Source organism: Cygnus olor, chromosome 8 (genome assembly GCF_009769625.2).
Source record: "Cygnus olor isolate bCygOlo1 chromosome 8, bCygOlo1.pri.v2, whole genome shotgun sequence".
Lineage (NCBI taxonomy): Eukaryota > Metazoa > Chordata > Aves > Anseriformes > Anatidae > Cygnus > Cygnus olor.
Window position 1 is genome coordinate 20,746,168 of NC_049176.1, and position 14,790 is coordinate 20,760,957.

Consider the following 14,790-nt stretch of genomic DNA (forward strand, 5'->3'; position numbering starts at 1 on the left):
TTGTATAGCACACACGCTGCATCTGGGGTGTTTGCACTTGGATTCTGCTTTATTAAAAAAAAAAAAAACACGGGTTGTACTTGAAAATAATTACCTGTAGGGCAAGATGTAACCAATAGAAACACCTTTAGTCTTTGGAAACTGCAGATTTTTAGCTATTTGAAGTATAGTACCCTTGCATATGTTTTAACACACTTTTCTATGACTGTGTGTTTTGTGTAAGACATCAGGCTGGTACTCCTCAGAGAAGTAAAGCAGTCAAATTAAGCGTCAGGAGTCTGGATTTCTATCTTGTGCCAGACTCTTTCTGTGACTGCTGGAAAGTCTTAGCCCATCTGCAAATCATGTTGGGATCTATATAGAAATAGTTGGCATTGTTCTAGCTCCTTATTTTGAAACGTGGATTTAAAATGGATTATAATTCTAGATTAGCTTCTCTGCTGCTGAAAAGACAGGAGGAATAATGAAAATAGAAATCTATCCAAGCCCCTGTTCTCATTAAGGAAGAAATTGTAGGTCGGTAAATCATTGTACTTTGTTCTTGGAGTGTACTCAGGAATAGAGATGTGTGGGCTTTTTAACTAACTTGAAAGTGACTAATGGATCTTTCTCATTTAGCAAGTTTCAGGGAAAGATTTGTTAGAGCTAACTTAGATAAAATATGCAACATAGAATAAGAAAAATTTGTATTCTTGAATGTTTTGTGAGGTTTATTCAGTGTTAGGTGTGGTAAATGCAAACGTGCATTGAACATGGTTTGTTTTGTTGAAAAACAAATATGATCAGTTATTGCTTTCTACTGAAAAACATCTAATATTTTCTCTATCTATAAGGATCAAGCAGAACAGTTCTTTAGAAGTGGACATACAAATAACTGGGCAGTTTTGGTAAGTGCGGTCCAGGCTGTATTCTTCAAATAATGTTTACACATTTTTACATGTTTTTTGTAATGTGCCATAATTGCAACAGTTGCTCAAGAATTCTGTTCATCTGAAAGAAGTAGAAGGAGAAGGGCTTGGAAATGAATAGATTTGAAGTTAGCCCTGCAAATTTATTAACTATATTAAAATTATCTTTTCATTGTAATTTCATGTCAAGCACTCAGAACGTATAGATACGTGGTAGGTTTCATAAAGCAAAAGTTATAACAGCATTAAATCAGTTAATTTATCATGGTGCATATTGAACAGAAGTGTAATTATTATATCAGAAAAGTATATGTCTTTGACCAGGAAGGTATCATTTATTTCTGATTTATGTATTCTTACTCGATCTGTTAACTTGTGATAACAAGCTTAGAATAAAATAAATTCAGGCAACATAATGTTTAGATCAACTGTTCTTATCTTAATTTTTTTTCATTGCTATGAATCCTTTATTAGCTTTGAATCATGCTACACAATTGGTTCTTAATCACAATTCGGGTCTTAATGACTAATTTGTCTCAGAACACTATCATGATTACTCAGTAGCAGATGTTTGTTTTCCAGATACTAAAATGCAGCAATATAAAATGAAAGTGAATAGTAATGAATCAAATTAGAACAAATAATTTCTATAGTCTATAGTGTACAAACCGGAAACCATTAAAACATCAAGTACTACTTTAATACCTTTAACAAATAGGTGCTGTTAGTACACTTAAAAACACAAAGAAAGTGGAAAATTCTGTCCAAGGAACTGTAATTTCCATCTTCAACAGATTCTCTGCTGCTTTTTTTTTTTTTTTGGTAGTTCATGATTCAGCTTTATAACAATTGTAACTAATTTTTTAAAGCAATAAAGTAGAGAGGGTTTAACTGCTATCAAATACTTCAGGCCTCAAATTGTACTGCAAACCCACCGTGTCAGTAGTTTGAATTAATATGCTGTGAATAGCTAAATTTAAAATGTAGGCGTGTTTTATGCTGTGTTGTAAGGGAGGTAATGAAGGGAAGGGGCAAATGATAATTTCTTGAAAAGTCACAGCTATATTTGCCAGGGTTAGCTTTCAGGCCTGTAAATCTTGCTGAAAGGCAAATGTGCTCACAGACTTTTTGAAATTCCAAGCTGGAGGGACTTGAGGATCCTTTCAGGCAGAATTTTGATTTATAAGCTACTAAGCTATTTTGATTTATAAACTACTAATTTTGATTTTTAAGCTACTATTCATTTCTTTGTATAAAAGACTAGAGAAAAAGATGCTTGTTTCTTCTTTGTTTTTGTGGCTTTAAAATCATGTCTCAATGCTTTTTCCTTCATCTGTCTGAAAGACTGGTAAAACTGAAGGAAATTTGTCTGCAAAGGAGTTGCTGTCCTTGGTGCAGAACAAATTGAAAGTACTGAACTTCATTTAAACACAATGACAGCGACGAGGCTATTAAGAACTACAGCAGATTGCCTCTGAAGATTTTGGAATCTCATTGGTTTCAAGTTTTGGAGGACAGATTAAATAATATCTGACCTACGGAATAGTTTCAGTACAGGAATGGCTCACACCAACTCTTTGCCCTGTTAGAAGAGTAGAATCTGAACTCCTTTGAGATGTTTTGAGAATCTGTATTCAGATTTTGGCTAGAGCTTACTTAGCTTTGCTTTATTGTATTTGACTCCTTAAATGCAAAGCACTCTGTGTGTTTTCTCATGTGTGGCTTCTGCATGAATTTGCTTATGCTTAATGCAAGAATGCTCCCAGAATGGGTTTGCTATTGAGATGAAAACTCTTCCTTCGATTTTTCTTTCATCGGATATGGAGAAAGTAAATGAAAAATTTAGCTTATCCACTTACTGTTGCTCGATTATTCCCTAAAGTGCCACTTTCTATGCTCGGTTGGTTTTATGACAATTTTCTCATGAGCCAGTATGTTAAGAACATTTATTTTTTTTAACACTTATTTTCAGCGTTTATTGCTCTGGTACAACAGAGGTTTATATAGCTTATATCATGACTTTCTTGGTGATGCTATGTTCTTTCTGATTTGTAACTTTCTTGGAATACCTGTAATCAGTGTCTTCTGATGTATATTCCAGGCCAATTTGTATATTTTATACTACTTAACGTATTGTGTTTTTTTTTTCCTTTAAAAGGTGTGCACATCTCGATTCTGGTTTAATTACCGTCACGTGGCAAACACTCTTTCAGTATACAGAAGTGTGAAGAGACTGGGCATTCCTGATAGGTGAGGGTACCTTGGTGAATACAATTCCATATAAATGTGCTATTAAAGTTCTTATGTTGGCTGAAGCAGTATAAAAATACATTTCTCTTTTCAATTCAACTGGATAAAAGTAAAAAGTAAAGATGTGATCACAGCAGTGTTTTGGAAAGTGCAGCAATAGTGTTCAAAAGGAAAAAGCAACAAGTTATATAAGAAAACTTCCAGTTGGAATGTGTCAATTAGATTTAAAAGAGGGGGACAAAAAAGAAGCTATCTGGCCACTAAACTGTACCACTTACTAAATTGGTGAAAGCATAACATGAAAACTGGTAAATGCATTCAGTGATGACAATACTACTCTGAAACCTTGCTTTTGCTATACTTTAATTTCCTTTCTGTGTGAAGATGTTAGCAACCCTAACGACTAAAAATAGCAAGGCTTCTGTGTCTCTTACTACTGAGAATCTCTGTACTTAAGGCCTTGAACAAAGCAGCTCCTATATATTGATAGCAGCCTTGAAAAATCAATTTTGCATGATATTTTTGAGGAAACCAGAGGCTTTGTCCATGCAAACTGCTTCTGTAGCTGTAGCACAGAGATTAAAAGAATATTCCTTCTTTAACAACAAGATTAAGAAGATGAATGAACTGTTCTAAAGTACCTTTTTAATTGTGTACCGACTGGAAGTTTTAGGTGGTATTGACACGGTTCCATCCAGCTGTATTGGAATGCAGTTTACTAGTACCATATCAATGAAAAGAATTTATAAGCACCAAAATCCATTGGGTAATAGGCTTTATGTATCCATGGGCTCCTATGGAAATACTTGTGATCCTATTTTTTAATGTTAATTTAGAGCACTGGTAGTTTCTCCAGCATATCTGCCGAAGATGTATGGCCCACTTCATCATTGCAAGATGCATATTTTAATGAGGATTATGTTTGTATGTCATTTATTTGTCCAGGATTAAACTGGTAGCATCTGGAGTCCCAACTCAGCTTACACTCAACTGTGAATGCAATGACAACATCATCCCTATTCCTGTCTTTATTTTTAAAAATAAGAGAGTGACTTTTCTGTTTCTGAAAGATGGGATGTTGAAACCTAATTTGTGGAGGAGTTTTGGGGCTATAAATCCAAGGAAACATACTGCCTAAGCATTGTATGGCATTTTTTTGCACATCTCATTCAGAAATATGTCTTCTCTCCTGCTATCCAGGAGAGAAGAAGCATAGACACCATAGGTGCTACCATAGAAATTCTTTTGCTAGTTCTACCCTTACCTGAAAGCTTTTTTTTTTTTTTTTTTTTAAATCTACATCATTCACCATTAAGGTGAAAATAGGTGGTGGTTTTAGTAATACTACAAAAACTACAGCGTGGAAGGAGATTTCTGAGTTTCAGGGGCCTGGTCTGTTTGTTATCCGTACCCAAAGATCCAGAAATGAATCTCAAAAAGCTAGCTATCCTTTAGACTAAGGTAAAGAATAAGACATTAGAGAAGACCTAATGAGATAGGTATCCCATTCTCTCTTATTTCCATTATTTTCAACATGGATTTGAGTGGGTTTCTCCTATTCCCTTCCTCTACCTGGTTTGCTTTCTTTGCAGCAAAATTTCATTCAAAATACATTTTTTTTTTTTTTTAGTCTTAATGATATCCTAAAAACAAACATTTATCATGATTCTTGGGTGGTCTTCTTTGAAAGGAATTGTTCATAGCCTTGTTTTGAATGGAGCTGTGTCAGTCTGGTGGTTTAAATTATTCGTCATCTGACAACAGAACACATTTGGAAAATGGTTTGTGGTTTTCTGACTGCAAGTTGCTCTGATTTGTTGACATGTAGGCACAATGCTACAATTTGTAAGAACCAGTTATGCTAGAATATAACAAAGCCAAAATGAATCGAGAGAATCTTTTTGATTGCTGGAATCATTACACAGCTTAAGTTTTACAACATGGGAATAGCAGTAATATAATACATGATTACATTAGTTTAACAGCTAAGCTTTGAGTTAGCACTGAGGTTATTATGCTGAATGTGTGGACAATGTGCTTTTAAGAATGCCATATGGTGTTCAAACTCTATGTTTGTGCTTACCTGTCTTCACTACAACCATGCAGAGCTTTTACTGAGTGATGTGTGATTATTATTATTTTTTTTAAGACACATTCCTTGCAAATAGAGTGCCAAATCATGGGTCTAGTGATGGCTTAGTTTTCATCTCGTCTGTGTGTAATGCAAAAAATGGGTCTAGACCTAAATATTTCGGTAGACCTGTGGGGTGTATATTTGACACTTGCTTCCAACTAATTCCTGTTTAATGAGTGATTTTTTTAAAAATAAAAATAGTTTTGTACTTGTGTGCAAGCATGGGGAAAAATGTTATTTCTCTTCTGTGGTTGTCTTCCCCTGACTTCTGTCATTACAGCATCATAATTATTCCAGCATTTTATTCCCAGTGAAATCATTTACTTTCATTACTTTTTAGGGTCTATGCTTGAATTATTTTGGATAGCAATTATCTGTCTTTTTTCGGTGTGTTCAGTGTGGAGTGTATCAGCACTTAATAAAGAATAACATCACTCATAAAGTACTCATGCAGACATATAGGTGACACATAGGTGAATGATGACAGGCACAAGAACAGTATTTAAATGGCAGGACACAGTTTAATTTATAACTGTATCTGAGAGTCTGAATTAGCAGCATTCTTTGTGGATTACTTAAAAATTTACGTACAAAGATTACTTAAACTATATCAAAGAGTGTTTTCAAAGGAAAAGAATTACATCCCCTTGTTCCAGACATCTCTGGCACATTCTCCGTAGTGCTGCATCTCTCAGGTGTCAGCCCATGTGTTCTGGTTAACACAGATAATAACACATTCCTGGTTAACACAGATAATCATGCAGTAGTACATCAGATGTAGTATGATGTAGATGTAGTCTGAGGAGTGTTCAGGAGCTCCTCAAATTTAATTAACAACACAATTTTCATAATGTTTTTAATTTGCCCAAAAGGGCAAAGCTGGGATTTCTTATAAAAATCTGGAGATTTTGCTAGAGTTTTGCCCACCTAGCTCCAGGCAAGTCTGTACTGTAAAGTTGCTAGCATTAACTACCTGCATATTCAGGTTTGGCCTGACTGAATCCTGTAAATATCAGCTAGCTGCATTACCATGTGTGGTATCATTATACTAGCAAGGATGTGTGTAAGGAAGTACAGTGTAACTAAGCAAAGTTTCACTTGCAATGTCAGGAATCTTCCTAATGTTGTAAGCTACTGTTTTAGTCATGGGATGGTTTTATTGTAATTTCCTTTTGACTTGTGTGAAACAAGAACATCAAAAATGTTTTTCTTGTGTTTCCTACAGTCACATTGTCCTGATGCTGGCAGATGATATGGCGTGTAATCCCAGAAATCCCAAACCAGCTACTGTGTTTAGTCATAAAAACATGGAGCTAAATGTATATGGAGATGATGTGGAAGTAGATTACAGAAGCTATGAGGTAACTGTGCTTTAAATTACCGGGTCTCGATTTTTGTTGTTTTAAAGCTTTATAAAGCTTCTGAAAAATCTGAAGGCTGGGCTTTTACTGTCACCAACTCTCCTCCCTCATTGGGTTTTGTATTTGAAATTCATTGTACCAGAAACATGATTTGTATTGGTTAAAGAACAGAATCTCCACAGTATAAAAAAGATATCATGATACTTGAATATGTCCAGAGGAGAGCAACAAAGCAGGTAAAAGGGCTGGAAGGCATGTCCTGTAAGGAGAAGCTGGGGACACTTGGGTTGGCTAGTCTAGAGAAAAGAAGGCTGAGAGGTGACCTTGTTGCTCTCTGCAGCTTGCTGAGGAGGGGAAGCGAAGAGGGAGGTGCTGGTCTCTGCTCCTGGTAACCGATGAAAAGCTGCACCAGGGGACGTTCAGACTGAACACTAGGAAAAACTTCTATGCTGTGGGGGTAGTCAAAGACTGGAACAGGCTTCCAGGCAAGGTGTTTGATGCCCCAAGCCATCAGCCAGTGTTCAAGAGCCATTTGGATAATGCCGTCATTAGTACTCTCTAACTTCTGGTTAGCCCTGAAGTGGTTAAGCAGTTGGAATAAGTGATCTTTGTAGGTCATTTCCATCTGAACTATTCTAATTAAGAATATATGGAACTCCTTGTGTGTATACAAGGAATATATGGATGTTACAGAATTTTCTCATTCGGAAATGGTAGATTGCTGGTTGATGTCTCATCTTGCAAGTACTTAACACCACTGTGAAACTTAGAGCATGCAAGTGAAATGTGTATTATGTTCTTTCCAGAGTATGATTTTGTTGCTAGCATTTGAGTTGTATACGTCTGCATGAAGAGCAAATGCTGTTTTATAGGAGGTTTTACAATCACCGTTGTGATGATGCTCAAAGACTTATGTAACTGGAATTGATCTTGTTTTTTCTTTCCTGAGTTGCAGAGGAAATTTAAACTTTTATTTTTCCATGGTAACACACACTAATGTTGCACTTTAAGTACATGAACAGCTTTGCCAGAATAAAGGTATACAGTGACAGGTTTTCAGATCAATGAAAAATGTACTTAGAAATTGCAATAGTGGTAGCCTTATTTGATATAATAAAGCAACAGGCTGATATTAGTGAGATGTAATAAAAGGTACTGTATAATTCTGAACCTTACTGCAGTAAAACCTTGAACAGAAAATGTCTGTTGATGCAGTTTATACCATGCAGTATTGCATCTTATTAGACACACTACATGTTCTATTGTTCTGTTATTTATTTAATGTAACCCAGCCTAGAACTATTGATCAGTCTTTTTCTTTAGAAAATTACTTGTTGCTTCTATTCATAGGTTACTGTGGAAAATTTTTTGCGTGTATTAACAGGAAGAATTCCACCAAGCACACCTCGATCCAAACGTCTTCTTTCTGATGACAGAAGCAATATTCTGATATATATGACAGGTAATTTAAGGTTTGTGTATATTGTTCATTGACTTTGTTGGATGGAGCTATATGAAATCTTGAAATCCCGTCAAGAGTCCAAACAAACAAAAGAATTAACAAATACGTTTTTTTATCATGTTATACTAATTAAGAAAACCTGTAAGACAGTACTTATAACCTATAAGACAGTACAAAATATAGTATATATAAGAACCTATAAGACATAGGGATAGTATATATATATAAATATATAAACCTATGTATATAAATTCATATAAAAAAAGAATATAATAAGTACGTATAAAAATATATAAGATACTTAAATATATAACGAGACAGTACAGAATATAGTTTCCAGTCTAAAATGTTCTCACTGTCCTAGTATTTTCTTCTGCTGGAGTTCCATTGGAGAAAGAGAACTGTGTTTTGTGCTTTTTATTTTTTATTTATTTATTTTAAGAAAAAACATCAGAGCAAACAGACTGATTATCTTCCTTTAACCTACATACTTGCCTAACTTGTGTTTTTTCTGCCAGGCCATGGTGGAAATGGTTTCCTAAAATTTCAAGATTCAGAAGAAATCACAAATGTAGAACTTGCTGATGCTTTTGAACAAATGTGGCAGAAAAGAAGGTAATTTTTTATTCAGCGGTTACATACTCTATTTCATGAAGATGCCTGAAGTCTTACTGGTAGGCCTTGCTTACCTTTCATCACTGATGCTATCTGTCATCCATAGAATTGCCTGAAAGTTTGCATTCAGGAAGAAGAGTTCTAAATTTTGTTTTTAGCGTCCTACAGTTACAGATGGTCATATGAATTGCTTTGTCTGAACTCACATCTTATAATCAATCAGTGTGAAGTCTTCTGTTCCTTAGGTTCCTAGAAGCTATCCTGGTAACGAAAAAGCAAAGCTTTTATATTTCAGTCTAAAGGGATATGAGTAAGAAAAGGCTGTTCTATTTCTTTCAGGTACAACGAATTGTTATTTATTATTGATACTTGTCAAGGAGCATCCATGTATGAACGATTTTATTCACCTAATATAATGGCCTTGGCTAGCAGCCAAGTAGGAGAAGATTCTTTATCAGTAAGTATGCTTTTTTGTGATCCTGAAGACAATTTTCAGAATACCTGAGTGAATTAAAAGCACAGGTCCTATTGATTTTTTTTTTAACTAAAGATTTCTCTTCCAATTGTTGAATGTATAATGTGTTTAGTTACAATGTACAGTTTTGACAAAGCTCTTAAGTGTGTTTTCGTATTTATTTTGTGGATTTGCACAAAGAACCAGGCTGCCAGACCAGAGGGAATGTCATGAAGCTGCGACAGGGGAAGTTCAGACTGAATATTAGGAAAAGGTTCTTCACTCAGAGGCCAGTCAGGCTCTGGAATGGGATCCCTAGGGAAGTGGTCACGGCACCGAGCCTGCCGGAGTTCAAGAAGCTCTTGGTCAGCATTCAGCCCTGGTTTTGGTCTCATTTTTTTGGGTGATGTTGTGTGGAGCCAGGAGTTGGATTCAGTGATCCTTGTTTGTCATTTCCGACTCAGGATCTTCTGTGATTGTATGATTCCAGTATACGTCTTATTTTTCAGCTTTTCTTACCATAAAAATAAGTAATATCAAAAATATTTCTTAGTAAATTTTATAAATGTAAAACAACAGAAAAGCTTAATTTACTATGCAAATTGTATCATATAAGGAAGAAGATGACTCATCTCTTCCTTTGTCTGTGTGTTGATTTAGTCTAAACTAAATCAACACTATCTACACTAGCTCTTACTGCTCTTGTTTGTGTATTTTGTACTGAGACTATTCTACTCAGTTCCAGTTCAGTTTTAAAAAGTTCTGAAGGGCTTGGAAAAGTTTACAGAAATGTTGAGGACCCACAAATCATCATCAGTTCAGTGCTGATAGTTAAAGGTGTCAGTGGAGTTCTGTGCTTCCTGACCAATTTATGCATTGCCTAGGACTGGCAAAAATCTTAATGGGAAGACTGAGGAGAGATGCATGTGGGGAATATTCAGTCTAGTGTTTCTTACACTTGATATATGAAAAAAACACCACTATCTTTCACTGTAATTATATCTCCCCTACATTACAAAAGGAAAATGGGAGAGAGATCTAAGCCAGACCAAAACCAGCAGGTCAGGATTACCCGAATCCACAAAGTACTGTAAAATAAGCTGTCTCTCAGCTCTGTTTTCCAAGACGTAAGGAGCTTGGAACAGTACATAAATTTCTATTGGAGCGCTAAGAAGAAGGGAGTTTCCACCTTTTTGTCTAGATATAGTCTGGAAAAATGAAGATAAACTGTATTACATAGCTCATCAACAATGTATTTCTTCATGGCTAGTTGTTTGCTTTGCTTAATTTTCCTAAGAACAACAACAAAAAAATATTATGCTTAACTTCTGTAACATGCTGTTATGTTCTGTTCCTTTGTCCAAACATCAAGTTCTCTTCTACAAATGCCCAGTAATTGTTGCATGTTGTTTTTAAGCATCAACCTGATCTTGGGATTGGCGTTCATCTTATGGACAGATACACATTCTACGTGCTGGAGTTCTTGGAAGAAATTCATCCAGCCAGTCAGACAAATATGAACGACCTAGTAAGTAGAATCTCAACATTTATCAATACAGTAATGACTTCCGTTCTCAGAACTATTTTGTCCATGGTGTTCTCCAGATACTTTCTGTTCACCTTCAGTTTCTCTCAGAAGAGGCTTTGTGGGGAGGGTCCTTGTGCCATTATTAAATGTAACAGTAGTGTGACATTTACAGGTTTGTCCTCAGCCTGAAAGTGGTTTGTTGGCTACAGAAAAAATTAACCAAAACTAGCTAGATTTTTAAAAATCCACTGAAAAATGGATAAAAATAATTACTCATTTTAATAAAATGAAATATTTGCATGTGAAAAATGATAGTTGGAAACTTCTAAGATATGTAAAATCAGCTTAATGGATAACCAATGTTAACATAACAGATACTTTGCAGATGTTGGAAGGTAACCATCTATACTAAGGTGAGAAACAGTTAAAATTCTAACTGTGCACTCAAACACCTAGAGACTGATTTCTCCACTTAGATTCCAGAACAAGGTATGTGCAAATCCAGGTGTGTTTGGAGTTTATAATACGTTAGGTAACTATTAGATGGAGCTTTCACTTATGAGACGGGAAAAAAAAACAAACAGCAAGATAACCTCTGACAAAATTTATGAAAATTCCCTTATAACATTTAGATAGGTACATTGATGAGATGACACAAAAAGGAACCATCTTTTCTTTACTTTATTAATTCTTTATGCATGTTCCAGTACTAATTTTATTGTAATAGTATATTATGCTGTAGTATGTTGTAGCTGTAAATCCTGACATGCTGTGTCAATGATTTAAGAGCACCACTGACAGAGCACATTGTCTTTGATTCATTTTTGTATGCTCAAAAGTTTTATGCTACCCTCTGTCTACAGAGGTTGGTCTTAGTCTGGCTGTGAGCTCTGTGGTAGAATTCACTCCGAACAGCCCACACTTGACAGATTTTATGTTGATACTGAAGCAGTTCAGTAGCTAAGATTTGAGATTCTTTTATTGCCATGGGAATGCAATTCTGTTCTTTTAATTTAATACCTGTCTGATCACGAGATACAGAAAACTTTAAAATAAATCCTGTTAAAGAAGAATATGCACTTTTTTTTCATTCATAGTGCATTTGCTTCTACCCAATTAATTCAAACAGCATTTTAGAATTTTACTTTGTAAACCATTTTTTTTTAAAAAAGTAATCAGAAATGAACGGTTGTTTCTATTGTATAAGAAGCCATCTGGGAAGTGGTACAGCTGGTTCAGTCAGGCAAATACTAGTTCAGTTATTGTCGACAGCATAGAAAACTTGTTAGTTGGTCAACCGTCCTACATTTTGTGCTCTTTAGAGAAGATATCATTCTGCCTTTACTTTTGTTTTGCTTTTTATGCCAAATAATTATGAAGAGCTGTGGGAACTTATCCCTGACAGATAAATTACAACATGTAAGTCATCATACATCATCAATCAGTCCCTTCTGGAAAGGGAAGAGAATGGACCCATATATACCATGATACAAGTTGATAATGTGCTCAGTCGTAATATGCATGTATTTCAGCAACCTTGTTATAGGGGATATATGGGGAATACTTTGGCACTGGAATACACTGTTAGTGTTGTGCTGGATTAAGAACAAAGAGTTGCTGCTTATGCAAGTCTGATTTTTAAAATTAACACTTTCAAACTCAAGATAACTTATTAAGTGTCTCACTAACTAGCTCACTCATAGAACTTTTAGATTATTAGCTAATGTTTAGTTTGCTGTCCAGTTTCGTTCTGTGTCTGATGTCTACTCTTTCAGAAGTGCTCTGCTTTTTTACGCTGCTCCCATTGCATCACCTATGTAGTTTTCTCCAGCCACTCTTAAAAAAAGCTTCTCTTCACATCCACCTAAGTGTTGGATATTGCATTCCTGCAAAGAATGAGACATCTTTCCACCACCTACTTCCCACCTGCTCCGTCTGTGTTGCTAAGGGATAAAGCTGTGCAAATGACTGATTTTCAGTTTGACTGCAATTCCAAAAAAGTAAAGACTAAATTGAAATGTCACACATTTGAACTTTTAAAATAAGATTCAAATACATTTCTAAATGAGACATCATTTGTCATGAAATAGCTACAAAAACTGTTAAGAAAAGTCAAGATAACAAAGTTTCCATTTGTGGAAATTGCATAGCTTATTTTAAATAGAAACTTATTTAAACAATTTGGAAAAAATCAGTACATTAAGAAATGTGTTTCATATAGCCAGTGTTTGCATTTTCTTTTTTCTTCTATCAGAAGACTTCAGTTGTGAAAGCGCTGGTCTGCTGGGATGTAATTGCTTTGCAGTTTTTCTTTTCTCACATAGGTACTGGGTAGTTGGATTGTTAATACTGAAGTCCTCTTCTTCCTAGTGCCATTATGCATTTTTGTTCCAAACGTGTCTCAAAATCTTCCTGTGGTAATAAATTGTTGTGGGACAGGTTACAAATAGTTGAGTGTGCTATCTGTTTCTCACTCTCAGTGCTCATGCAGTTGTTTTTGAATGTGTACGTGTCTCTTAAGAGCTTAGAAAAGAGACTTTCAAATCACACCTGACTTGATAATTACATCATCCCAGCACAAAGCAGCATTGAGTAGAAAATTACCCCAAAATCAGAGCATTCATGGCAGAGTTACTGAGTCAAAGCCACTAAGCTTTGCTGACTGTGCCGTGCTAATGAATCTGTGTGGCTTTTGCTCTGGTTATTGAGTGAACTTTTTGCAATGATACGTGACCTGTTATAGCTACTTTTTTCATTGTAAAAAATAAAATGTTGCTATTTTTCTATACCTATCAAAAAACCTGTGAAAATTCATGTTTTTTTTTTTTCCTCTTTTAATTGGGGAGATATTTTTCCCCTTTTTTCAGTGATGCTCAATATTAAGCAGTGCTAGAAGCACTGGTTTTGACCATTATTTAATGTTAAATATAATATATCAACATGTTTACTAAATAATTTCACTTAACAAAGAGAGGTTAATACAAAACTCACATGTGTTTGATAAAGTAGGTTCTCAGGATCTGTTTTCAGTTCTTCCCCAGTTAGCGAATATTGTATTTGCATGGGGACAGTAGTTATGTTCTGGATGTTCGTATGTGGTCTTGAACACCCAGGAGAATAAATTTGGTGGTTTTTTTTGTGTTTTTTTTTTTTAGTTTTGACTGCTGCAAAGTACAGAAGCACATTGCTGGGTGCTGGTATGCTTCAGGATTCATGCTCTTTCATAGGTTTTTAAGGAGTTATGCATAGAGAATTTACTAGATACACCAGCCATTTTATGTAGTGAACTTTTAAGCTTTTTTTCCAACATAGAAAATAGTATGGAATGTTACAGCTTTTCTTTGTTAAAATGATAGCTCTGACTTGAATGACTTTTATTAATAAAACTGATATAGTTTAGGTGAAAGAATTGCCATCTGTCTCTGCGTCTTGCTGTCCAAAAGAAGTTTGCATTTAAAATGAATCAAGGTAGATTATGAGACTCAATGATAAACATGCTGATTTTGGTCTGAAATTTGCCAGCTTTTAAAACAGATTAAATGTTTTACTTTCAGATTATAGACTTACAGTGCATTTTTGTTTTGTGTGTGTTTTAATTTAAAATTTTTGTTTTGTTTGTTTTAAAACCCCATCAGTGGAGGAAATGTGAGCAGTTTCAGGTTCAGGAGCAGTTGGTGAGACTGGTGCTATCTTCCCTCAAGAATCAGGATATGATAACAATGCAGGAGGGTGGCCTATTCAAAAAGAAACAGATGTTATGTTGTTGAAAATTCATAAGCTTTGAACAATCTGTTTAGTATGTCCGCGAGGTAAAGCTAAAAAGGAATCATTAAATCATCTGATGTGATATCCTGCATGTTCTTGTCACAGGCTATTGTTTTTCTACTTACAAATGCCTGTTTTGCTAAGACATGTTATCCAGAAAAGTGTTCAGTCTCTCTGTGAAAGCACAGAATTATTCTACTGAAAGTTTGCTGTAGTGGTTGGACAGCTTTACAGGTAAACTGTGCATGTCATTTTTCATTTGAATTTGTCTGAGCTTATATTCCTTTTTGTTGTTATTATTGACAGGTCTAGA

The 14,790-nt window shown here is 35.1% G+C and overlaps 1 protein-coding gene across 4 annotated transcripts in view; it reads left to right on the forward strand.

Annotated features, from left to right (window-relative positions):
- PIGK (phosphatidylinositol glycan anchor biosynthesis class K) overlaps nt 1-14,790 on the forward strand; it is a 72,567-nt gene that overhangs the window by 787 nt on the left and 56,990 nt on the right. For 2 of the 4 annotated variants that reach the window (XM_040566099.1, XM_040566102.1), the window contains exons 2-8: nt 834-887; nt 3,067-3,158; nt 6,518-6,653; nt 8,004-8,115; nt 8,634-8,730; nt 9,070-9,187; nt 10,602-10,712. In XM_040566099.1, coding sequence (XP_040422033.1) covers nt 834-887; nt 3,067-3,158; nt 6,518-6,653; nt 8,004-8,115; nt 8,634-8,730; nt 9,070-9,187; nt 10,602-10,712 — 720 coding nt within the window. The remainder of the gene's footprint in view (nt 1-833; nt 888-3,066; nt 3,159-6,517; nt 6,654-8,003; nt 8,116-8,633; nt 8,731-9,069; nt 9,188-10,601; nt 10,713-14,790) is intronic. The other 2 variants (XM_040566101.1, XM_040566103.1) reach the window with 1 other exon arrangement.